General features: G+C 44.2%; 1 protein-coding gene across 2 annotated transcripts in view; it reads right to left on the reverse strand.

Moving 5' to 3' along the window:
- The window catches only part of ZBBX (zinc finger B-box domain containing), a 2136907-nt gene that overhangs the window by 1132291 nt on the left and 978162 nt on the right, over positions 1-26454 (reverse strand). For both annotated transcript variants that reach the window (XM_044069997.1, XM_044069996.1), the window contains exon 10: positions 430-550. In XM_044069997.1, coding sequence (XP_043925932.1) covers positions 430-550 — 121 coding nt within the window. The remainder of the gene's footprint in view (positions 1-429; positions 551-26454) is intronic.

The following is a 26454-nucleotide window of genomic DNA, read 5'->3' on the forward strand; positions in this document are numbered from 1 at the left end:
AAAAGCATTGCAGAGTTCTCTGCTATCACCAGAATGCTGGCAATGGCATAAAGCACCATCATGGCTGCCCAAACAAAGGCTACTTTGAACAGCTCTTGTGATCTGGGCTGAAATTCCAAGGTAAGGGTACAATAAGCCATGTCCAAGTTGGGGAAGACTGATGGATGGCAGGCATGGGGGCAAAATTCTCACAGGAAAAATGCATTTCTTCTGTTTTCTCTGCAGATGTCCATAATAAACTGATCTGGAAAGTTCATTTGCAAAGAAAATAATCTCAAAAGAAGTGCCAAAATGCAATCAGTAACCATGGATTTTATTTTGTATACTATAAATATGACTCTCTTCATTGGTTAAAACCTTGATCCTTGGTTATTCTATGATGCCAAGCGTAAAAACACAATAAGTAAAATGAAGATACTTAATGCATACCTTCTGTGCTTCTTGAGTAATAACTTTTCCATGTAGTTCAAACCATGTTCTCTAAAATGGATTTCAACTGGTTCTTTCAAAGATGACATATTAGTCTGTACTACAGAAATTCCTACAGATACTGAAAAAAAGAAATGTTAATTAAACTGCAATTACACTTACTGGGTAATCAACAACAATCATCAATCCATGAACAAAAACCCCACTGAAATGCTAAAAAACGTGAATCAGGACACAATTAAGACTCCAAACACTGTAATGTATGTTGAGCGCTTTGTTTCGTTTAATGTTAACTAACTTCTTCAGAACAAACGGACAGTACAAATAAGGCTATTTAAATACAAATAGATTAATTGTTGAATCAATCACAGATGCTTCATTCAATGAAATAACCTTCAATCAATTATAAGTGTGTGCACAAAATTAAAGAAAAAAACATATGTACATGAGCTTTTAAACTCTTGCTAATAAAAGTTTTTGTATATATGTAAATAAAAAAATCCAATAAATTTTCTTGTAAACACTGATGAACTAAAATTAATAATACATTCTGTCATTTAAAAGACATTTTACATTCAATCTGCCATTAAGCCCAGGAGCTTAATCAGCTTTAAGAAAAACTTGCCATTTTAGCTCTTTAATTTCAAGGGCATTGTTATAGTTGGTAACATAAGATGACACATATCAATGAAATCCAACACAAAAAATATAAATTTCTTAAAATCCAAACACTCCATTGCATGCTTGGCCAGAGCATTATTAACATCTTTATTTTTAATGGCCAAGCGATGTTCATAGATTCTTTTATATAGTGCTCTAATAGTTTTCCCTACATAGAACATGTGGCAGGTGGAACAAGTAGAAGGATAAACTATCCCACAGCTCTTACAGTTAAAACTAGATTTACTTGTGAGCATTCTTTGAATATGGGGGGGGGGGGGTATTTTTAGAAGAATCTATGAATCTGCACTGTTTACAGTTATAGCAAGGGTAGGTGCCCACAGGTCCTTTAACCCTTTTCGTTTCGCTGATCTCCAAAATAGACTTGACACTAACTACTTTTTTATAAATAAAGTTAGGATGGTCTCCTATGACTCTAACCAAATCACTGTTGCCCAAAATTACCTTCCAATTTGTTCACAATGGCCTGTTTGATTTTGTACGAGTCCAGATTAATGGGGACTGGGAAGGCACAGTCCATCTTTTTATCACTATCATTGTGTTTAGGGGTGAACCCACTTGTTAAAATTGGCAGAAATTTGTCCATTCTGATCAATAGAATTTCTTCAAAAATGTTATTTAATTTTTCTGTACAAACATACAAATCAGTTTGTTAATTTCACTTATAATTATTTCTCTCCATCTGAAATGATCCTGCTAAGTCGTATTATTTGCCCACGAACCAAGTTCAACTTCATGAACTTTGGATGTCCACTATCAAAGTGGAGAAAGTTGTTGGTATAAGCCTTTTTCCTATACATCATGCTGGTAAATTTCTTCTCATTGATGTTAATTGTGATGTCCAAATCCAGGAAGTGCACATTCGTACCTACTTCATTCTTCACAAAATTAAGACCAGGTGGGTGTTTATTGACATCTTCCAAAAATAAATTGAATTCATCAGCAGAACCATTCCAAATGAATACCAAATCATCAATAAATCTCTTGCAAAAAGAAACAAATCTGAATCTTTCCAACTTGGTCAGAAAAGACAACTCCCACCAACTTAAAACTAGGTTAGCAAAAGTGGGTGCAACCTTCGCACCCATAGCCACCCCACAGGTTTGGTGATAAATCTTGCCATCAAATAAAAATAAGTTGTTCCTCAACACTAAATCCAATAATAAACAGATGGACTGGACCATGACATCACCATAAGTAGTGTACTCTGTCACAAACATTTTAACAGCTTCCACTCCCATTTTCTTTTCTTTTTTTTTTTTTTTTTTTCAAAACAGGTTTATTGTTTTAACATATAAGAGAAATATCATAACAATTTTATACAAGTAATTAAAAATAGGTATTATTATAATATTCAACAAAACAACTAAAGTATTTACAAAGACATCCACTACAATCAGATCAATTAATTAAACTAAAATACCACGCTATTGAAATTAAAATTTTTTTAACAAATTTTGTAAATTATCCCATACAATATAATAAGATGTTTTTCTATTTGTTCTTGTCCTAATTGTGTTTAATTCCATATGGCACACTATATTCATAACATTTTTAAATTCATTGAACGAAGGAGGTGTATCTGAAATCCAATTTCTAGTTATTATTTTCCTAGTCACTGCTAGAATAGACCATAACAAGGGAAGCTTAACCTTTTTAACACTTTGAGGTACAGGTGTGTTGAATAATATAAGAGATTTAGAAATAATGAAATTATCTGTAAAAAGAGCCTGCAAAAATTCATTAATTGACTTCCAGTATTCTTTCAATTTTATACAGTCATAAAACATATGAGCCCAGTCAGCATTAATTTCTACATTACATCTCTTACATAAATTATCTTCATTATTCATTTTATTCATCATCAAAGGTGTATAAAAAGATCTATGTAAAAATTTCCATGTATAAAGTCTCCAGACAATGGAAGACGTAGTTCTATAAGCAGATTCCAATATATATTGTTTATCTTGTTGATTTGGTGGGTCCCCATTAATAGAAGTGAAATAATTCCAGTATGAATCTACACTGTAAAAAGTTTCTTGTCTGATAATTTTATGTATGTATGAAAGTTTACCTTTATCAGAAACTTTATGTTGCAAATTTAATATCAAGTAATCAATCAGTGTTGGAATAGATTCTTTAACTGTTATAGACATTAGATCTATTTTATTAATGAGATGTTGTCTAAAGGTCTGAACCTCTAACCAGCAAGTTTCTCTCAGATCAAATTCTTGTTTTAAGAAATCTAGATTTTTAACTTTATTATCAGATATCAACTGATACCAGTACTTTAGATCATTCCACTCCCATTTTCTGATCTACTGATGAGTACAGAGAAACTACATAAAAAAGTTATGTACCTACTATAACGTTCCATGTTAGTTGTCTTCATCTTGCCTTCCTTCTTGCTGGTTGGGATCGGAGCCGATCCTTGGCTCCAACTCGGCCATCTTCAACAGCTCGAGAGCTGTTTACTGGCTCGAGGCTACCCCTTATCCCATAATGCCTAGCGATAGCTACTCAGATCTCGTTTGAAATAGCTAGCTCCAGACATAACAAAAGAATAAATCAGTCAAAAAATCAATTGACTATACCTGCCATATTCTCAATAGAGGAAAAGTACAGTTTTGTACCTACCATAAATGTAGATGTCCGAACTGGATAGCATCTGCAGTCATAACAAATGGGTTGTCCTGTCGTCAGGCAGCCCTTCGGTCGGCCAGATTCCAAAGTCTGGGTCCGGCTTCGGCTGATGTCGCACTTCACCCGACGTCATCTCTGCTGGTCTTCGGGTATAAAGGCATCAGCCGACGCCATTTTCCTCAGTGTTTCTTGCCCCAGATGCCAGCTGCCCTCTTGGAAGGCTAAATTTTGGATAAATGCCAATGTTTCCAAAAAAGTAGAAGGCAAACACAAAAAATAAGCATGTATGTACATATATACAAACAAATACACCATAAGAGACTCCCCCCCAGCTAGCTATTAGGAGGGTAAATACCCTAGGAGTACCACAGAGGGGAAGGAGGGTGAGTAATCCTGACTGCAGATGCTATCCAGTTCGGACATCTGCATTTATGGTAGGTACAAAACTGTACTATGTCCTTCATGGATGCATCTGCAGTCATAACAAATGGGTAGAATACCATAGCCAAACTAGGGGTGGAGGAAGAAAAATTATGGTGTAGTTAGGATCCCTTGCAGTACAGCAGTGGCAAACCCTGCTCGGGATCTAGAGTATAGAGGTAAATTATAATGCTTGGCAAATGTATGCACGGAGGTCCAAGTAGCCGCCTCAATAATGTCCTTGGTTGCCACTCCTCGTAAGAAAGCTGTGGTAGTGGCAGTAGCCCTTGTAGAATGAGGTCTTATGTTCTGTGGAATTGGTTTTCCATGGTAGGAGTAACAGAATCTTATGCAATTTCCTATCCATTTGGAGATTGTCTGTTTGGAAATTGCTTTTCCTTCCCTTCCTGTTGCATAGGCTACTAAAAGCTGGTCAGTTTTTCTGTTACTTTTGGTTCTGTCCAGGTAGTAGCGTAACTGTCTATGTACATCCAAGGTATGCAGCATTCTTTCCCCTGTTTTGTGGATTGGGAAAGAAGGTAGGTAGGTGGATTGCCTGGTTTAAAGACACTCTGGATACCACCTTAGGCATAAATGTAGGATTAGTTCTCATGGACACCCTATCTTGATGGAAGATTAGGAAGGGTTGCACTGCCATTAAGGCCTGTAGTTCTGAAACCCTCCTTGCTGAGGTAATTGCCAGTAGGAAAGCAGTTTTCCATGACAGGTGTTGCAGATCTGCTGTTGCTGCTGGTTCAAACGGAGGGAGTGTCAACTTTTCTAGCACAAAGTTAAAGTCCCATGCTGGTAATGGTGGTTTCCTAGGAGGTTTTACATTCTTGATCCCTCTGAGGAACTGCCTGAGTAGAGGATGCGAAAAGACAGGTGGATCGAAGCTGTATTCTGCTGAAATAGCTGATGCATGTATCTTGATGGAGGAATAGGACAGGCCTGTATGTAGAAGCTCTGCCAAGTACTCCAGAATGTTAGCAATATCTATGTTCGACACATCTTTTCCTCTTTCAGTACTCCAAATGACAAACCTTTTCCATTTTCCTGCATAGTTCCTTCTTGTTGAAGGTCTGCGGGCTTCAAGGATAATGTCTTTAACCCTTTGGGAAAGGTCTGGGTTGGTTGCTGCTATGTGATGTTCCAGGCAGTCAGTTGCAAGGTTTTTAGGTTTGGATGCATGATGTTGTAGTTGTTCTGAGTTAACATCAAAGGCATCAGGGGTATTGACCACATTCTCTCCCGGGACATGCTCCTCAGTAATGGGTACCAGTGTTGTCTTGTCCAATTCGGAGCTATCAGGATTATCCTTGAACGTTCCTCTTTGATTTTCAGTAGTACCTTGTGCATCAAGGGCAGAGGTGGAAATGCATATGCTGTCAGGCCTTTCCAGCTGAAGGATAGAGAGTCCACCTTCCATGCAAGTGGGTGGAATGTCCTTGTGCAGAATTTTTTGAGCTGGTGATTGAGTGGGGAAGCGAATAGATCTATTTGTGGCATTCCCCATTTCTTTGTGATGGCCTTGAAGATGTCCGGGTGTAGCATCCATTCATGAGCATCCGAGGTGGTTCTGCTTAACATGTCTGCTAGGGTGTTCTCTTTTCCCGGCACAAATATTGCCTGTAACTGGATGTTGTAGCTGAGAGCCAGATTCCAAAGGTCCAAAGTCATTCTGCATAGGGGGTATGAATGAGTGCCTCCCTGTTTGTTGATGTACCACATGACTGTGGTGTTGTCTGTCCTTATCAAATGGCCTTCTTTGAGGAATGGTCTGAATTTTTGGATTGCCAGTTTTACTGCCAGCATTTCTTTTTGGTTTATGTGCAGGTGCAGCTGGTCTTGAGTCCACAATCCTTGTATGCATTTGTCCAGCATGTGCGCCCCATCCTAGGTCTGAGGCGTCCGTTGTGATGGTTTGGCTTGCTCGAAAGTTGTGGAAGGGTAAGCCTGGGTTTGACTGGCATGCTTGAGCCCACCATAGGAACTCCTGTTTTAGACATGGGATTAGTGGGATTTCTGTTTCTAAGCTGTGCCTGTGCTGAGACCATAAATTCTTTAGGTACCACTGTAGCTTTCTCATATGCAGTCTGGCATGTGGGACCAAGATTATGCATGATGCCATGAAGTCCAAGGCCTGCAGAACTTTTCTTGCTGTTAGTTTGTTCTGCTTTGTTAATGCCAAGAAGTAAAGAGGGAGCTCTTTTTGTTTTTCTGCAGTTAGGAATGCCATTTGTTTTACTGTGTCCAATTCCGCGCCCAAGAAGGTTCTTGTTTGGGATGGTATCAGCCTTGACTTTTGTAAATTGACTGTGTATCCCAGGGCTTGTAGCAAGTAAATGACCCTTTGTAAATCTGTTGTCAGCTTGCTTTTGTTGTCCGCTTGTAACAGGCAGTCGTCCAGGTATGGATAAATTTGGATTCCCTGTAGTCTGCAGTGAGCGATTACTGATGCCAGGCATTTTGTGAATACTCTGGGCGCAGTAGATAAGCCAAAGGGCAATGCTGAGAATTGATAATGCTCTGATCCTGCAAGAAATCTGAGGTATCTTCTGCAATTTGGTCGAATGGGGACGTGCAGGTATGCCTCCTTGAGATCTAGAGTTACCAGCCAACACTCCTTGCCCAGCATGGGAAGAAGTTGCTGTAGGGTCAGCATTTTGAATTTTGGGACAATGATGTATGTGTTTAAGATGGACAGGTCGAGAATAGGTCTCCAACTTTTCTCTTTTCTTGGTACTAGGAAGAGTCTGGAGTAGAATCCTTTGCCCTGTTCTGTTACTGGTACTCTTTCCACAGCTCTCATCTTTGTTAATTCCGCTATCTGCTGTAGAGCTTCTATTTTTTGATTTGGAGGTAGGTTTGGCATTCCTCTTTTTACTGGTAAGATGTGGAAGTGGAACCGGTAGCCTTGGTCTATGGTTTGCAAAATCCACTTGTCTTTTGTGATATAGTGCCAATTTTTGGAAAATAAGGCTAACTTTCCGCCTAATGGTGCTGCTATTTGCTCTCTGGTAGGCGGTGTCAGAGCCAAGTCACTGTGATTGTCCTGTTGCAGTGGCAGTGGTTGTGTCTGTGCTTCGGTTATTGCCTTGCCACTGTCGTCCTCTGTAGGCACCTCCTCTGGATTGATTTCTGCCTCTAGAGCGTCTATTCCTGCCCCTTTGGGATCTTGTGGAGTCAGGAAAGGACCAATTTTTGGCAGGCCAGTTCCTGCTAAACCTTGGGGGCTGAACCTGTAAGAAATCTTTAACTGTTTGTACAGATTTTGCCTTTTCTTCCATTTTCTTCATTACCTGCTGGGCAGGTGTACCAAATAGACTGGCCTTATCCATAGGAGCATCTAATAGCTTTGCTTTAACATGATCCGGTAAGACCTGTTCTTTCAACCATGCATGCCTTCTAATCACTGTGCCAGTCATGGCTGATCTAAATGAAGCCTCCAGTGCATCATAGCCACATTTTAAGGAATGGTTACTAACCTGTTGGATGTTATTCACCATTTCTAATACATATTTCTTATCTAAGGATTCATCAGAGGACAGTTTTTTAGTTAACTGATCAAGCATAAACTCTTGGTATTGGATCATATGAAACTGACAGTTTAAAGCTCTAGCTGAGAGAGTAGCAGAGGTGTAAACTTTTTCCCCATCTCTAAGGACCTGGATTCCCTTTCAGAAGGAATAGGGTTTTTTGCTGTGGTCGAGGCTACTGCCTTAGGCCCCTGGGATATAGTTTCGGGGTCTGCAAGTGGGGCCTTATATAGGTGGTGATGAGTGTCTGGCACCCTGTAAAATCTATCTGGTTTGGCAGGGGCTGGAGGTAAGGAATCAGGAGCAGTGCAGACATCATTAAATGCATCATCCACAACAGGCAGTACAGGAGGTATAGCTAAGGGCCTATGTTGTGGTAAGTGTAGAAAAGTCCTAAGCCTTTTTCTTGAATCTGAGAAATCTTGTCCCTGCCATTGGAATTGTTCTCTCATGGCATGTAAGGTTTCCCCAAAGGAAAATTCCTCTGGTGGAGAGGCAGCTGGAATGGATTCTTCAGCATCGGAATCTTCATAAGTAGAAAAAGGAGCCTCTGGCTGGTCTGTAATGTCTGAGTCATCCGCAGAATCATCAGAGGACACTGGCTCGGGGGGCTCTGCTCTAGGTCTTTTTTCTGGGGGCTGAGAGGCCCTGTCTGGGTGAGATTGGGATCCCCTAATTAAGGATATTAAATCTTCTGCCAGAGTAAGCATTTGTAAACTTGAAGTGGGCCTGTGTGAGGGGGGCTTAACAGGCACTGATTTAGCAGATTTGGCTGCTTTAGCCCTGGCAAAGGCCTTAATAGACATGGCTGCAGGAGGCCTAGCAGCACCACGTGCTGGGGTAGAGACATCCAAAGGGATGGTGTCTGATAAATCACTAGGAACCACAGTTGTAGGCAAAAATTCTGAGGCCGATTCAACTAAGGTAGCAGGAGCCTCAGTAGTAGTCATAGATTCGGCTGAAGATTGACCAGTTTTCTCGGTTTCGGCCGAAACCGAGACACTCGCGGCTTGCTTAACCGTGGTTTCGGCCGAAACCGTGGACCGTGAGTGTCGGTCTTTTTCTTTGCGTTTTTTAACAATTTGGGTAGTCGGAGGATCCGACGGCATAATGTATGCAAAATCTGAGCCGAAAAACTGTTCAGCAAACTCCGACCGACGCCTAAGCGTTCGTCGGTTGAAGGAAGCACAGGCCGAACAGGCTGCTACGTCATGGTCTGGGCCTAAGCAAGGCAGACAGTAAGAGTGGAAATCTTTATGAGGTATTTTTTTCCCACAAGTTAAACAGTTATTGACTTTTTCTGACATTGGCTGAGGCAAGAAAGAGTCCCCAACGGGGTACTTAGTTTTTAGAAGTCTTCAAGTAGTATTCGGTAGTAGTAATCTCTGGATCTGACCGACCGGCACTTGCGAACAGCTTCTGCTTCGGGCGCCACGCGGCAAGAAAGACTGAGGAAAATGGCGTCAGCTGATGCCTTTATACCCGAAGACCAGCAGAGATGACGTCGGGTGAAGTGCGACATCAGCCGAAGCCGGACCCAGACTTTGGAATCCGGCCAACCGAAGGGCTGCCTGACGACAGGACAACCCATTTGTTATGACTGCAGATGCATCCATGAAGGACATCAAGAGAACACATAGCCAGTGAAATAGAAAAACTCCTCTCGATCCACTAGGAGGACAGATGGTGGGAAGCAAGAAGGAAGGCGAGATGAAGACAACTAACATGGAACGTTATGGTAGGTACATAACTTCTTTATGTTAAGTTGTCTATCGCGCCTTCATTCTTGCTGGTTGGGACAGCGTTCCCTAGCACCTAAAATCCTGGGTGGCTCAGTGGAACAGACTCTTCAGAACAGAGGAACCAAAGAAAGCTCCGCTCCTAGAGATCATATCCAACTTGTACAGAGAAACAAAGGTATGAGATTTTGCCCACATGGCAGCTGCACAGATGGAATCCATGGGCAACCTAGACTGGAAGGCTACAGAGGTGGCCAAGGGCCTAGTAGAATGACCTTTCGGTTTAATAGGTAACTGTTTGTTCCTTAACTGATAAATGAAAGAAATAGTATGTGACAGCCATCTGGACAAGGTTACCTTGGAAACTGGGAGACCTTGTTTGCCCAAGGCATAAGAAAGGAATAGTTGGTCCGACTTCCTTACTTCTTTAGTTGTGTAAGTAAAAACGCAATTGCCTATGAACATACAATTGGTGTAGTTTGTACTCTGCCTTGTTGGTATGATTAGGGAAAAACACAGGAAGATCTATAGATTGGTTTAAATTATTTTCTGAGCAGACTTTAGGGAGAAACGAAGGATTAGTCCTCAGAGCAACCCTGTCCTTAAGAAAAAACAAGTATGGAGGATGAACACATAGCGGCTGAAGTTCAGAGACGCGTCTGGCTGAAGTAATAGCTACCAGAAAGAGTGTCTTCCAAGACAGAAGCTTGATAGAGCAGGACACTGCTGGTTTAAAAGGGGGCAGAATTAAGGAGGTTAGGACTAAATTAAGGTCCCAAGGAGGAGGGTAATCTCTCACTGGAGGCCTAAGAAGAGTTGTCCCTCTCAAAAAAGCTTTACAGAGCTTATGAGACATAATGTTAAGAGTTCGAAAAACCAACATGAAAGTTAGAAACGGCTGCCATTTGTACCCTGATCATAGAAGAAGCGGACCCAGAGAGAAACAGTTGTGCTAGGAATTCCAGGATTTCATGGACTGTGGCTGAAAAGGGATCCACATTCCTAGCCTTTGCCCAACAAGAAAAATGTTTCCATTTGCTAGCATAAGTTTTCCTCATTGTAGACTTGTGAGAGGAGACGAAAATATCACGGACTGCTGGAGAAATACTGGGAAGCCTGGCTAAGGTTGTAAGTGGAGCAACCAAGCTGTGAGCTGGAGAGTTTTGAGGGACTGATACAACCCGCCTGATTTGATGAACCAGGAGGTCTGGAATTGGGTCCAGAGTCCAGGGTTGATTGAGAAGGTAACGGTGCAGGAAAGGGAACAATATCTGTCGAGGCCAGTAGGGAGCAATGAGGATCATTTTGCAACCCAACGATATTGCTTTCTGTATAAGTTTGGGTATCAGGAGGAAAGGCATAAAGAAGTCCCTGGGGCCAATCGTGGACTACAGTGCCTCTGGGTATGTGACCCAGAAGCGGAAGAAGGGAAAAGTAGTTCCTGCATTTGCTGTTGAAGGGGCTGGCAAAGAGATTGCAGCAAGGCTGTCCCCATTTGCTGAAAACAAGATTTGCAACTTCCTAATTCAGAGACCACTCGTGAGGCATGAGAATAGCTCTGCTGAGCCTGTCCGCTATGACAGTGGATCTCCTGGGGATGTGCGTCACACTCAGAAAATGTTGGGAGGAAATCGCCCACTGCCAAAGTCTGACTGCTTCTCGACACAGGGGGTAGGACCTGGTTCCGCCCTGTTTGTTGATGTACCACACCACTGACATGTTGTCCGTTTGAATAGCAATGGTCCCAGAAGGAAGAGAGTCTTGAAGAGCTTGCAACGCCAGGAGCACGGCTCTTATTTCCAGGACATTTATGTGCAGATGGTGCTCATGAGGTTGCCACATGCCTTGGACTGTCCTGCCCAGATAATGCCCCCCCCACCCAATCACAGAGGCGTCTGTCATCACTGTGGCTACTGGGGGGGGGGGGGGGGTTGTATAAAGGTCTGCCCTAAGTAACTAGTGGGAAGACCATCCACCAAGAAAGATGTCTTTTGCATGCATCCGTGATCATGATCATATAAGTCATGGGTAGCTCTTGGAAAGACCACTGCGTAAACATAAGCCACTGAAGAATTCTCATATGAAAGCACGCCAGTGGGATTAGGAGAATGGCTGCTGCCATGGAACCCAGAGTTTGAAGGACATACCTGACTTGGATCCTTTTGCTCTGCATCAGAACCTGTACCTGCTGATGGATTGGGGACACCCTTTCTAGTGGTAGCCTTGCAAACATATCCCTTGTGTCTGAGTCTGCTCCTATGTAAGTGATAGATTGACAGGGCAACAAGGCAGATTTTTCGAAATTTATTGTAATGCCGAGCTAGGAGCAGATTGTGACTGTGTAGTCCCGTGCTTGTATGAGTTTTTGCCTGGTGGTAGCAGTAAGGAGCCAGTCGTCTAGACACAGAAACACCTGGAATCCTTGATGCCTCAGGTGAGCCGTGACCACTGCCATACGTTTGGTGATCACTCTGGGGGTTGTGGTGAGACCAAAGGGCAGAGCTCCGAACTGATAATGACAGGCCCCCAGCCAGAAGCGAAGATATCTCCTGGAACGCCTGTCCATCTTTATATGGTAGTACGCGTCCTGAAGATCTATCGAGCACATCCAACTGTCCTGACCCAGAAAGGGTAGAATGGACTGTAGCGTGACTATACGAAACTTTGTTCTCTGCACAGACCTGTTTAGTCTGCTGAGATCCAGAATCAGTCTCCACTCCCCTGTCTTTTTTGGTACTAAAAAGAACCTTGAGTAAATTCCGGATCCGTGCTGGTCTGCCGGGACTTCCTGGATGGCTATTTTTTCTAGCAGTTTTGAAACTTCTATTACTGCTTGCTCCTTCAGATTTGGTGGAACATCTGGAAGGGTCTTCCTTGACTGTAAAGGGGGTTGATGGAAGGGAATTTTGTAACCTCCGGATATAACGGACCATACCCATGTGTCTTGTATTAAACTTTGCTAGGCTTTTGGGTACAGCAAAAGTCTTCCCCCGACTGTCTCCAGAGTTGAGCAGCCGGGCAACTCTTCAGGGATGCTGGAAGGGCTTATCAGAGAAGGATTCTCTGTTGCCCTGGTTCTACGGACACCCTCTGCCACGAGGGCGGCGTCTATTATTATTGTTTCCCCCTCTGCCTCTGGAGGAAAAATCATTACGTGTGTCAGGCAAAACTCCCTGAGATTTACGGAACCACATCTTCCCACAGATGGACAGATGAAGAGGTCTCCGCTAACTCTTTTTTGGTGGCTGCTGCTACCACCATAGCATCAACAGGGACACCTTTCAAAAGGAACTGCTTATCCTGGGGTGATGTAATGAATTTACTAGGTCTCCTCAGAGTTGGTTCCACTGTATCCGGAGCTGACCAAGCCTTTCGAGCCACCACTGTCATAAGTGGATCGAAAGGTGGAGACACCCAGGAGGTGGAAGGTCAGGAACCGAAGGCATCCAGAAATACAGACTCATCCTCAGAAGGGACTAGGGGATTCCCGTTCCCCCTCTGCTTAAGCATTTCTAGGATGTCCGAGAAGGAAACATCTTCAGAGGGGGATCTCAGGGACCCTTTCGAATCATCTAAGTCTGTATCAGAAGTGACAGACTCGGGGGAGTCAATGTGCTTCCTCTTACACTTTTTCTTCTGAGGGGGCTCTTCTGAGTTATCAGGAGAGGCCTCAGAAGAGGAGGAAACACCCAATGGGGTGTCCTGGAGCATTGGTTCCCTACACTTAGGGTCTGGAGGAGGAGGAGCAGAGGTTGGCACAGGCACTACAGGGGACGGGGCCGGTGGGGCTGATAGTGGAGCTGACTCAGGGGACAGCACACTCTGCATGACATCAAAGGCGTCCCTGCCATGATGCAGAGAAAGCTCCGGTTCCAAAGAAATAGGAATCCTTCTCCGTACCGAGGGGGACGGCTCCGAGGCCGATGTTGGAGCCGAGCTCACTTGCGCTGAAGCCTTGAGAGGGAGAAGGGGGTTGGACAAGGGTCCAATGCCACTCGCCCCCTTGGAGCCGACGAGGGAGCCCCGGCGCCCAGATCCCACGATGGAAGGTACCACCGAGGGAATCGGAGCCGACGTCGGAACCGAAGGAGATAGAGTTATCGGAGCCAACGGTTACACTACTCGAACCCCAATGAACTCCGGCTCCGAACTCATTGGAGTCGGAGGAGGAACATCGAGAGAAGTGGATGGGGCCGATACCTGTTGAGGAGGGCTGGATAACAATTTAGCTAGTGCCTGCGACTTTAGCAACCTACTCACCACTCTCTCTACATCATGATCCGACAGTCTAGAGGATCGGTGACTACGCTCGCTCTGAAGTAAAGAAGACAGAGGAGCCGAATGCACCGACTATAGTGAAGGGGACCTCAGACTCTTGTGGCTCCGTGATGGCTCCGAAGCTTCAGATGGAGCCGACGGGGAGACTGTCTTGTCGGTGCCAGCTGGAACCGACGTAGAAGGTAAATCCTCAACCGAAGATGGCTCCGAACTTGGAGCAGACAACTTAGTGGATTTAGGGGATTTCACTGGCTGTGAGCTTTTGGCCGGTGAATCCTGGGGTTTTAAAAGTCCCCTAGGATTCAGCTTATTCTTATGCTCCTGCCGGACTCTTGGACTAAAGGCATGGAAAATAGAACAAGAGTCCTGCAGGTGCACAGCGCCTAAACAATAGATGGAAGAAGTGTGCCCATCTGTCAGAGACATTTTCTGACAGCAAGAGTCACACTTCTTGTACCCAGAAACCTTGGATTCCTTTGACATCCTTAACAGTAGAAAGAAAACCAATTATAACAACAATAACAAGAAGTAATATACAGTCTATAAAAACACACCTACTAGAAAGACTATAGCTAAAGTTTTTTTTTTTTTTTTTAAGATAATAGGAAAGCCTCTAATTTAAACGGCTAGCCTATAAGAAAAAAGCAGAAGGAGAGCCTCTAACTTAAATGGCTAACTTGACAAGAAGAGGTGGGAGGGGTGGGGGAGAACTTTCTAAGTTAAACGAGTTCTACAAAAAAAGAGGGATACTTATAAGATAAACAATTATCTAACACAGAAACAAAACTATCGCTAAAATTAAAATACTAGAAAAGTTAAATTCTAATGAAAAAGTTACACAAAAAACTCTATACAAGTCTGAGCCAGAAAAACGACACCTCGCAGCTGAAGCAGCAAACAAGATCTGGGTAGCTATCGCTAGGCATTATGGGATAAGGGGTAACCTCGAGCCAGTAAACAGCTCTAAAACTATTGAAGATGGCCGAGTCAGAGCCGAGGATCAACTGTTACTAAAACATCTCTGTACCTTTGAATGTATACTGTTTCAACAGATCCAGAAACTGCCACAAATCCTTTAGACAATATGGAGTTTTAACTACTAAAGGATTTAATAAATAATCCAAATAATAGGAAATCGTGACTACTTTACTTTTCTTTGCAGAAACAATACGCCTAAAGGGTGGGTGACTGGAATTCTTGAATTTTCAGAATTCCAAACAGCAGTCCCAATACCGGTTCATCAATGTAGAGAAATTCATAAGTAGCTAGATTAATGTAACTTTGGTTTAATAAATCTAACAATTGCTGGTCTATGTTCACAAATCTTTTACTTACCAAATCCTTAATCACAAGTTGGTAATTCGTTTTATCACTTAAAAGTTCACATACTTGACTGGTAATCTGTTACTTTCATAATGACCAATCCCATTCCCTTTATCTGCTTTCATGAACCGGTATTGCTTGATTTTCCTTAAAGTCACTAAACTTTCAATTTCTCTTTTGTCCCAATGAGTTTTCCTAGCTGTGTTCCTGTAATGACCATTTTTACTGGTAATATTGTGACCATTACATATGTCTCTGAAATCCCTTTCACACAGCTCATTAAACACATTTAATGTGGGTGTCAACTTCGGATTGATGTTACTGGGTTTCTTACATCCACCCCTCTCATTAAGTTCAAACCTATCAAAGGCATAACTCAAATTTAATTTTCTGACATAAAGCTTTAGATCCAGTATAGTGTCAGTTAGTGGTGCCTTTACAGGAGGAACAAAGGAAAAACATTTTTCTAGTACTTTACATTGGGACTCATCCAGTGTCAAATCACTTAAATTATAAACCTTGCATAAAGGAACTATTTCTTCCGATTCTTCCCTTTCTTTCTGTTTCCCACATTCCCCTTCCCTTTCCCCATTTCATTTGTACTGTCCGTTTGCTCTGAAGAAGTTCGTTAACATTAAATGAAAGAAAGCGCTCAACATACACTACAGTGTTTGGAATCTTAATTGTGTCGTGATTCACGTTTTTTGAAATTACACTTAAATGCATCAGCTTCCAAAGTACAAATCAAAATAACGGAGGCCATCAAGTTTTACACCTCAAATGCAACATTCTACTATTAGAAGAGCAGTCTTTTAAGTAACTAATACATAACACTATGATGGTAATGTATACATGCACAAACACAAATCTATATCATATACATATGTGCATGTGTGTGCATATATCATATCTATATAGTTGAAAAAAGTTTTACATTTTAAGCATTTTTTTCAGGAGATCTGTGCCCCACTGCACACTCCATGAAGTGACTATCCACACAAGCCATACTTCTAAACATACAGCCTCAGAAGTCACTGCATATAGTTTGAAAGGGCAAATAAAATCCTAGCTTTGCAGTTATGGGGAGTTACCCTTTTGCACACTACACAAAAGGTAGACACCCAGATATATAAACCACACACACACAAAAAATCTATCAACATTTGCATATATGGATCTATTAGACATCTTCGAATGTGTACAATGGTGACATAAAAAAAGTTGTACTCACCATAACGTTCCATCTGAGTTGTTGCTCTTCATTTGTTTTCAACCTATGGGACATGGATCCGTGATGGATTTGACTCGGCCACATTTTCCAGCATTGGATCCTAGCTCCAAACTCCTCCCCTACCCATAACGTCCCTGTCTCTGTCCTTACCTCAGATCGAGTTTGCTGCCAACCATTGCATCCCTAACCTAACTTAAGTCTTTTACCCTGGCGCAAATTTTGTGTAGGTACCATGAGAAGCACAAGCAATGCCAACGTAAAGATTATGTTTCTTCCGGCCAGTCCACCACACAGCTCATGTACTGCAAGGCGAAGAAGGGTGGGATGGTTGAAGACAAATGAAGACCAACAACTCAGACGGAACGTTATGGTGAGTACATAACTTTTTTATCAAGTTGTTGTCTTCATTTGCTCTTCAGCATATGGGACAGAGTACTAAACACCTGGGAGGCCCTCATGGTAGGATATTCCGGAGCATGGAGAAGCCAAAGGATGCCCTGCATCTGGACAGAAGATCCAACTTATAATGAGAAATGAATGTATGTGAGCAAAGATGCCCAAGTAGCCTCAGAGCATACTGGTTTCCCTAAGAGGGGATTTGAAAAGGAAACAAAAAGTTGGTCAGACTTACAAAAGATTTTGTTCTATGCAAGTAAAAACACAGTTGTCCATGAATGTCTAACAAGTGCAATTTGTACTCTCCTTTATTTTGAAAATTTGGAAAGAAAACAGGAAGGTTGATTACTTGATTAATATTTGATTCTAAAGCTACTTTTGGAAGAAAAGATGGATTAGTGCACAAGGACACCCTGACTTTATGGAAGACCATATAAGGAAGTTTAACAGATAAGGCCTAGAGCTCTGACACCCTTTTGGCTGACGTAATGGCAATCGAGAAGGCTGTCTTCCAAGACAAGAACTGCAAATCCACCGAGGCTGCAGGTTCGAAGGGAGAAGAGACTAAAGCCTGAAGGACCAGCGTAAGATCCCAAGGAGGCAGTGGGTCTTTGATTGGGAGCCTAAGCAGAAAGGTACCTTTCAAAAAGGCTTTGCAAAGTTTGGAAGAAGCTAGGGAAGCCTAACTGCCTTCTACATGAAATTTAGATATAGCTGCCAGTTGGACCTTAACCATGGAAAAAACTGGCACCCTGCTGAAAAATACTTGCCAGAAACTCTAAAATAGCCGGAATTGGGGCAATGAAGGGAGCTAAGTCACGCTGAGATGCCCAGATAGAAAAACATTTCCACTTACTAGAGTAAACCTTTCTAGTGGAAGATTTATGAGCCACAACTAGAATCTTCTTGACCAGAGGAGATAGCCCAGGAGTCCTAGGCGAGGAAGGGCAGTCGGGAGACCACTTCCTTGGCCTGTCTTGATGCTTGCATTTCTCTACATCCCTGGTCCTCTTAGCAGGAGGTTGAGTCTCAGAGGCCGGGGCGGAGACAGAAGTAGAAATGGAAGGGGTAGCCTTGGGCTCCGTAGTAGGTGCAGGGAGAAAGCCCTTTAGTATAAGTTTATTCCTCCTGTCGATCAATGTGCAGGAATTGAACCCCACGCAGATCAAGCAGGAAGAATCGAGGTGAGGGAACAGAGTATGGCCATCCACTGGGGAGAGCTTATGGCCACATTCTGTGCACTTTTGGAAACCTGGTTTGGGCATCTCTGACACTGAAGCAGTAGGGAAAAACCCAATCAGACGTCACACACACACACACACACACACACACACACACACACACACACACACACACAGAGAGAGATAGGACAGAAAGGGGAAAGCGAGAGTAAGGAGTTTTTTGTTTAACCACAGACTGATGCCTGAGCATGAAAAGGTAGGGGTAGGTAAAAGACAGAAAACTTTAAGATAGAAAGATGAGGACAGGAATTTAGATTTGACTCACTTATCCAAAAAAAAAAGCCTGGAGCAGCGGACCATGATGCTTGCAATGAGCATGGCAAATGAGATCTGAGGGGAGGAGGGAGACAGGGATATTATGGGTAGGGGAGGAGCTTGGAGCTCAAATCCGATGTTGGAAAATGCGGCAGAGTCAGATTCATCCCAGGTCTGTGTCCCATAGAGTGAAGAGCAAATACAACTTCAGATCAATGAAATACTAAACATTAACATGAACTGCACATGCTCCAAAAATTACTCCCAACAGGATAAATCAACAAGTGATTTTGCAGGAGAGCAAGCTCAGTTGCACCTCCAGCATTTCCTGCAAAATACAGTTGTGCAAGTTAAAATTACAGTAGCACATGTTCAAATGATCATTGCCGCAATAGTCTTAACTACATGGGTTATATCTTGCCACAGATATAACAGCCGGCCTGCTTCAAAATCTTCATTGCACCTTCCATCCCCCCAAACTGGCACAAGGCTCAAGCTGACCCAACTAAAAGACAAGTTTGGGCACAAAGCCCTTCAGAACTTTCCTGCAAGCAGAGAGAGAGGGAGGTTGAGCCCTGAAAGGACAATGCTAGGAACAACAAAAATAAATTAAATGTCCACACCCTGGCATAAAAAAACACACAAAAAAACAAGGGGGTGGAAGGAAGGGCTGTAGCAGTGATCATTCAAATATCTACTATTATGGCAAGTTCAACTTACCTAACTGTAATATGCTCATCATATTGATCACTGCTGCAGTATCCATAGCTATGTGGGTAGATTACAGTTTGTAAGTGGAAGGAGATAGTACAGGAGGTCCAGGAGAATGATCCTATCAAAGCTTAATCTGGGAACAGAGAAGGACAAAGTAGCAACTTCTACAAAAAATCTATAATCCAACCCTTTCGAAAAAGCCAAAGATGAAGCCAAGGCCCTGGTACAGTGGGCTTTGACCATGTCTGGAACAGTTTTGTTATGGTGAGTATAACAAAAGGTAACAGCATTAGACAACCATTTGGAAATGGTCTGTTTTGACACCGGTTCTCCCTTTTTCTTATCCTCACAAGAAATGAACAATTGCTCCAAAGATCTGAAAGATTTAGTTCTGTCAGAACAGTTTCTGACTAGTCTGGGGACATCCCAAAGTATGAAGTATCCTTTTCCCCTCATTTTTAGGTTCAGGAAAGAAAAAGAGGAGATAAGACAGTTTGGCTCTCAGACACCCCTTTAGGCATAAAAAAGGATAAGTTCACAAAGAAACCTTGTCCCTAGGGTTCACTCACACCATAAGTGCTTGTAACTCAGATACACTTCTTGCAGAGCTCAAAGCAATCAGTAAAACATTTTTCCATGTTAAGAACCTCAAGTCAGCCAGATTAGCTGGTTCAAATGGAGAAAGAAGTTATGTACTCACCATAACGTTCCATCTGAGTAATTCTACTTCATTTGTCTTCAACCTGTGGGGCATACTGGATCCGTATCGGATCCGAGCCGGCAATCTCACTAGCATCTGCTCTAAGCTCCAAGTTCCTCCCCTTACCCATAATACATCTCCACTATCTTCCAAACCCCAGATCAGATAGAGTTTGCTGATCTTTATACTGTTAACCCGACCTGAAAAAATACTTTATGACCTCTAACTGCAGCCTGCAGGCTGTTCACATGACAAGGTCTGGGGGAAGGAGGGAGGGATGGTTGAAGACAAATGAAGTAGAACTACTCAGATGGAACGTTATGGTGAGTACATAACTTCTTTACCTGAAGTAGTTTACTTCATTTGGTCTTCAACCTGTGGGACAGAGTTCCCAGCTACTAAACTCCTGGGTGGCCCTCATGGAAGGATATTCCGGAGCACTGCAGAACCAAAGGATGCTCTCCTTCTAGAATTCAAATCCAATTTGTAGTGATAAATAAAGGTATGAAATGAGGACCAGAAAGCTGCAGAACAAATATCATCCAATGAGACTCTAGACCAAAAGGCCGTAGACGTAGCCATGGACCTAGTGGAATGAGCTTTCACTTGACCCTGAGACATATGCCTCTGTCCTTATAGAACTGAAGGATTCTTGAAGAAATCCATCTAGCAATAGTGACCTTGGAGATAGGTTTTCCAAAGGGTTTATAGGATACAAACAGTTGATCGGATTTATGAAAATTTTTGGTCCTGTGTAAATAAAATCGTAACAGTCTATGAACATCCAACAAGTGGAGTTTATATTCCATTCTGTTAGCAAAATTAGGAAAGAAAAATGGTAAATGATGGTTTGATTGAAATTAACTGGTGATGCCACCTTGGGAGGAAAGGATGGATTGGTCCGAAGTGAAACCCTATCTTTATGGAAAATCATATAAGGAACTTTGATGGACAAGGCTTGCAGTTCTGAAACCCTTTTAGCAGAGGTGATAGCCACCAGAAATGCTGTTTTCCAAGATAAGAATTTTAGATCTGTGGTTGCAGCGGGTTCAAAAGGTGGAGCGACCAGAGCTTGAAGAACCATAGTAAGGTCCCATGGGGGATCAAGATCCTTGACAGGGAGGCATAACAGAAAAGTCCCTTTAATAAAGGCTTTACACAGTCTAGAGGAGGCTAGTGAGGCAGAATTCTCACCTACATGAAAATGAGTAATGGCAGCCAGTTGAACCTTGACAGTGGAAGAACTAGCTCCCTGTTGAAAAATATCACCTAGGAAATCAAGAATGGCAGAAATAAGAGCCGTGAAGAGGTCTAAACTCCTTAGAGAGGCCCCAAAGGAAAAATGTTTCCATTTACTGCGATAAACCTTCCTGGTTGAAAACTTATGAGCAGCCACCAGAATAGACCTAACTGAAGAGGATAATCCAGGAGTCCTAGCAATCATGGAAACTGGAGCAGCCAAGCTGTGAGCTTCAAACTGTCCAGGTTCGGATGAGGAACCCCCAATGGGTGTGAAATCAGATCCTGAATGGGATCCGAGATCCAGGGCAGAGTCAGAAGGTGAGACCAAAGGAAGGGAAATCATACATGGCGAGGCCAAAATGGGGCAATGAGAATCACTTTGCTCCCCAGTCGACGAGCTTTCTGTACAAACCTCAGAATAAGAGGTACTGGAAGGTAAGTATACAGAAGACCGGGAGACCAAGCATGGACTAGAGCATCTCTGGGGGACTCCCCTGGCAAGGGGTTCAGAGCAAAAAACTCACTGAACTTCGCGTTGGAAGGAGATGCGAAGAGATTGCATCAAGGCTGACCCCACTCCAGGAAGATTTGCTCCGCTACTGAAAGATTCAGAGACCACTCGTAAGGCATCAGAATAGTCAGACTTAACATGCACGCCAGAATGTTGGACCGTCCCGGAATGTTCTTTGCTATGAGAAAACGACAGGTGGAGATCGCCCATTCCTACACTCTCATGGCCTCGTGACAAAGGGGGTAAGATCTGGTCCCTCCCTGTTTGTTGATATACCAGACCACTGACATGTTGTCTGACTGAATTGCAATGGCTCCCAAAGGAAGAAAGGCATGAAGGGCCTGCAACGCTAAAAGGACCGTCCTCATCTCTAGAACGTTTATATGCAAGCTGGTCTCTACAGGGGACCACAGGCCTTGGACTGTCCTGCCCGAACAATGTCCCCCCACCCGAGTTGGGAGGAGTCCGTGGTCACTGTCGCTTGGACAGGGGCTGAAACAAATGGTTGTCCCTCCAAGATGTACGGAGAACACATCCACCAGAGAAGGGACGACCGACAGACTCGACTGAGTTGTATTGGATACGACAATGGAAGTTCCAACAGGGACCATTGTACAGCTAGTTCCACTGTAGAATTCTCATATGTAACCGGGCATAGAGAAGAAGCGTTATGGTCACACCATTGAACCTAAGGCCCTCAACACTGATTCCGCCGATGAAAGATGAGAATGGTAGATCAGAGAGACATGCATCCTCTGGTTTTGTACTCTCTCCAAGGTCAGGAAGATTTTGCACTGTAATGTATCTATCCTTGCCCCAATGTAGTCTATCACCTGGACAGGATTTAGAAGTGATTTGGATGCGTTGATTGTGATCCCCAAATGCAGGGCATTTAAAAATAATCCCTGGTTTGAGAAAGTAGACGCCTGGTGGGAGCAGTGAGGGGCAAATCGTCCAGGTACAGATAGACCTGAATCCCCTGAAGCCTCAGGTGAGCAGCTACCACCGCCATCACTTTGTTGAACACCCTGGGGGCTGTGGTGAGACCAAAGGGTAGGGCTCGAAATTGGTAATGATGGACTCCTAGCTGGCAGCAGAGGAACCTCCTGGAGTTTCTGTGCATCTTTATGTGATAGTAAACATCCTGGAAGTCTAACGAGCACATCCAGTCGCTCTCTTGCAGGTAATGGCATGATGGACTGTAGTGTGACCATCTGGAATTTTTCTTTGGCAACTGACAGGTCTGGAAGGGGCCTTAAGTCCCCTGTTTTCTTTGGCACCAAAAAGAACATAGCGTAGAAGCTTGATCTGGACTGATCTGGGGGGACGGTTTAGATGGCTCGTTTTCCTACCAGCATGGAAATTTCCTGTGCTGCTGCCTCCCTTTGCATGGATGGTATGTCCAGGAGGTGTTTGGGAGATTTTTGAAGGAACCACAAAGGGGATGGAGTATCCTCTGGATATGATCTGAAGCACCCAGCAGTCTGATCTTATGGTCTCCCATGCCATCGGGTGCAAGGACAATTGTCTCCTGACTGCCTCCAGAGTACAGCAGCCGGGCAACCCCCTCAGGGTTGCTGTCCGGGCCTGCCTGAGAAAGGTTCTCGAGACCCAAAATTCCTCGGACCCCCCTCTGCCTCTGGGCCGGCATCCATTCGGTCCCCCTCTGCCTCTGGGGTAAGAAGAAGAGCCCCAAGTGTCCCAGGAATATTGTGACTTCCGAAACCACATTTTCATTTGTCCTCTCTGATTCCGGGAAAAGGACCTTTGAAGGTTCGAGAAGTGGAGTCCAATGGCAGACAGTTTCTTCCCATCCTTCTCACTCTGGACTAAAGTCTCTTTGATGGTCTTACCAAAGAGAGTAGAGCTGTCAGAAGGGGCACTTGCAAAGGACATCTTGAAAGGTTCAGAAAACTGACAGTCTGAGCCAGGCGTTGCACCTCATGGACATGCCAGACCCAGCCACCCTAGCCACTCCTTTAGTAGCATGTGGAAGGAGTTGCATGGACGTGTTGGAGACTGCTTTCAAAGTGGCCATCTTTGCAGAGAACGAGTCCCTGTCCTCGTGCGACATGGACTTAGAGGGAGACTCCACTAGCTCCTTGACAAGGTCACGCTGGAGTCTCGTGACATGGGCCAGGTAGTTCAGTGCTCTAATAGAAAAAGTAGCTGAAGTGTAAACCCGCTTCACTAAGTGGCCATCATCAGCGACTCTTGGTCAGGAGGATGAACTGAGGAACTGTCTTGGGCTAGTTCCTTCTTTGTGGCTGCTGCTACCACCATAGCATCTATGGGGGAGCCCTTGTTCCACGCTGGCCTATCTGAAGGTGGACTCAAGATCTTATCAGGCATTTTGGGGACTGGTTCCACAGTGTCCGGCTCCTTCCAGGCCCACGAGGTGACCAGGTCCACCAAGGGATCTGAGGGAGGGGACATCCAGGAAGTAGATAGGCCCGTGCCGAAAGCCTCCAGCAACATGGACTCGTCAGAAGAAGGTTTGGGGGTGGACCAACCTCCATGTTTGCGAAGGATTTCCATGATGTCTTCTCGGGAGGTGACCTGGGGGAACCTTCCCCATCATCCAAATCTGTATCCTCGGTGAGGGACTCAGGGGAGTCCAAGTGCCTCCTCTTACATGTATGCTTGTGAGGTACATCTCCGGTGGGGCTCTCTGGGGGGGGGAACTCACAAGCCACTTGTTCCTCAGGGGGAACCGTCTGGGGCTCCTCGAGCACGGGCTGTCCCTGTGGTAAAATGATGTGATTCGTAGAAAGAGCCGAGGGGGTTGGGGCGGAGTCTAAGGGGATAGTCAGGGGTCTCGATCCAGCGGAAAAAACCCTTTCTACCACACTGAACGCAGAGGAAGAATGAACCTCCTGGGGAACCAATAAGGAAGCCGGTCTCCCTGGGTCTGATGTGAGAATCGGAGCTTGGCCTGAAGTGGATGGAGCTCCAAGGGAGGGAACTTGGCCCAACAAAGCGAGAGCCGATGAAAAAAGTTCTGCTCCCTCGGATCCGACACCCAAGATCCAGCTCCGAGAGTGGCTCGGATCCGAGCTGGCCAGATCCAACACGCTCCAGGCAGCTGTCGGCGTCGAGGAAGCAGGTACTGTCGGCGCCGACCCCCTGACTAAAGCCATCCTCGGATCTGAGTACTCCGAACCCAGTAGATGTATCAGAGAAGGACAGATTGGTGTAAAAAAAGGAAGCATGCTCCCCCCCCCCCTCCTGAGGGAGAGGGGGCTGGCAAGACCCCCATCTGGATCTGAGTACAAACAAACCTCATCATTTTAACAATGTTGACTTCTGATACGGACCACGTGGACCTCAACAAGGCCACGGACTCTGACCTTGCTGGTCGAGGAACCGAGGCCCTAGATGGAGAGCATGTCTCCTCTGGCTCTGGGGAAAATTTCGGAGATTGGAGCCGAGGGGGGTCACGGATCCTATGCTGACTCTTAGCAGGTGAAGGGAGGTCCGGAGACCTCTTACGTTTCTCTGGCCTGGATTTTGGCTCTCTCATCTTCTCTGTGCCCCTTTTCTGCTACAATTCCGCATGCTTTGAAACGGAAGGTTGAGTCCCAGCCTGGGAGAGAGCAGAAGCAAGGGCAGGAGAGGAAGGAGAGGCGGCGACCGAAGCCGAGGATGAGGCAACCGCCTCAGAAGTGGGAAGAAGGCCTTTTAGGGCCAACTTAGCCTTCCTGTCCTTGATTGCGCACAGGTTAATATGGAGCAATCGGTAATTAGATGGGCAACGCCCAAGCACATTACACAAAGAGTGTGGCCATCTGCTGGAGACAATTTATGGACACACTCAGTGCACCTTTTAAACACAGGTTTATCAGCCATGCTACTATCAGCCACACAGACAAGAGAGAGAAAACAAGGAGAGAAAAAATTATTAGTTTTCCCACTTAAACCACTCACCACACTCAAGGACACAGAACATACTGAGGGGGGAGGGGAAGCAAGTACACCAACAAACTAAGCTAAACAACAAAGTTTAATTTCACGACACACCAAGCGAGGGGAGGAGAAGTGAGACCTATACTAACCACTATCCTAAAATTTAGAAGAAAAAGGCTTCTTAAAAGTTTTCAAAAACCCACTTACTACTCGGAGCTCAGGAGATCAAGATGCTTCAGTAAGCTGTGGCAAACGAGATCTGGGGGTTAGAAGGTAGTGGAGCTGTATTATGGGTAAGGGGAGGAGCTTGGAGCTCAGAACAGATGCTAGTGAGATTGCCGGCTCGGATCAGATACAGATCCGGTATCCCCCACAGGTTGAAGACCAAATGAAGTAAACTACTTCAGATCAAGTGTTAAAGTCTCTAACACAAATTTAAGATCCCAAGAAAGGGCCACAGGTTATCTTAGAGGACTCGTATGCAAACCCCATTTAAAGAACATTCTGCCATAAGACTGCAGTGAAAGAGGAGGATTCATGGGCAGAAATGCTGAAATGGACAATAAATGATCCCTGATAGAGGAATAAGAAAGGCCATAGGGTAGTAACTCACACCAATATTGCATAAATAGAAGTTATGTTCTTACCATAACGTTCCATGTTAGTTGTCTTCTTCTCGCCTTCTTCTTGCTGGATGGGTTCGGAGCCGACCTCGGCTCCAACTCGGCCACTCTAAAAGCTCGAGAGTTGGTTCCACCAGCTCGAGGCTCCCCTTATATCCCACAATGCTAGGCGTGAGTTACCTCAGATCTCGTTTGTAAGCTAGGCCCAGCTATAATAGTAATAGAATAACTATAAACAAAGTCCACCTCTATAAACCAGGGAGAAGAGAAGGGTGACCTACATCCTGATCCAGGAAAATATGCACAGCAGCATATACCTAAAATAAAGAGGTGGTAGAAAGAGAGGTCACAATCAAACTCCTCTAGGTCTGTCCAGGCCAGGGGGAAGGAGGGTGGGACGCAAGAAGAAGGCGAGAAGAAGACAACTAACATGGAACGTTATGGTAAGAACATAACTTCTATATGTTAAGTTGTCTATCTCGCCTTCATTCTTGCTGGATGGGACCGCGTCCTAGCACCTTGTCCCGGTGGCCTAACGGAACAGACTCTTGAGAACAGTGGAACCAAAGTTAGCTCTATGCCT

The sequence above is a fragment of the Protopterus annectens genome, chromosome 4.part1 (genome assembly GCF_019279795.1).
Source record: "Protopterus annectens isolate FY-2018-M chromosome 4.part1, PAN1.0, whole genome shotgun sequence".
Lineage (NCBI taxonomy): Eukaryota > Metazoa > Chordata > Ceratodontiformes > Protopteridae > Protopterus > Protopterus annectens.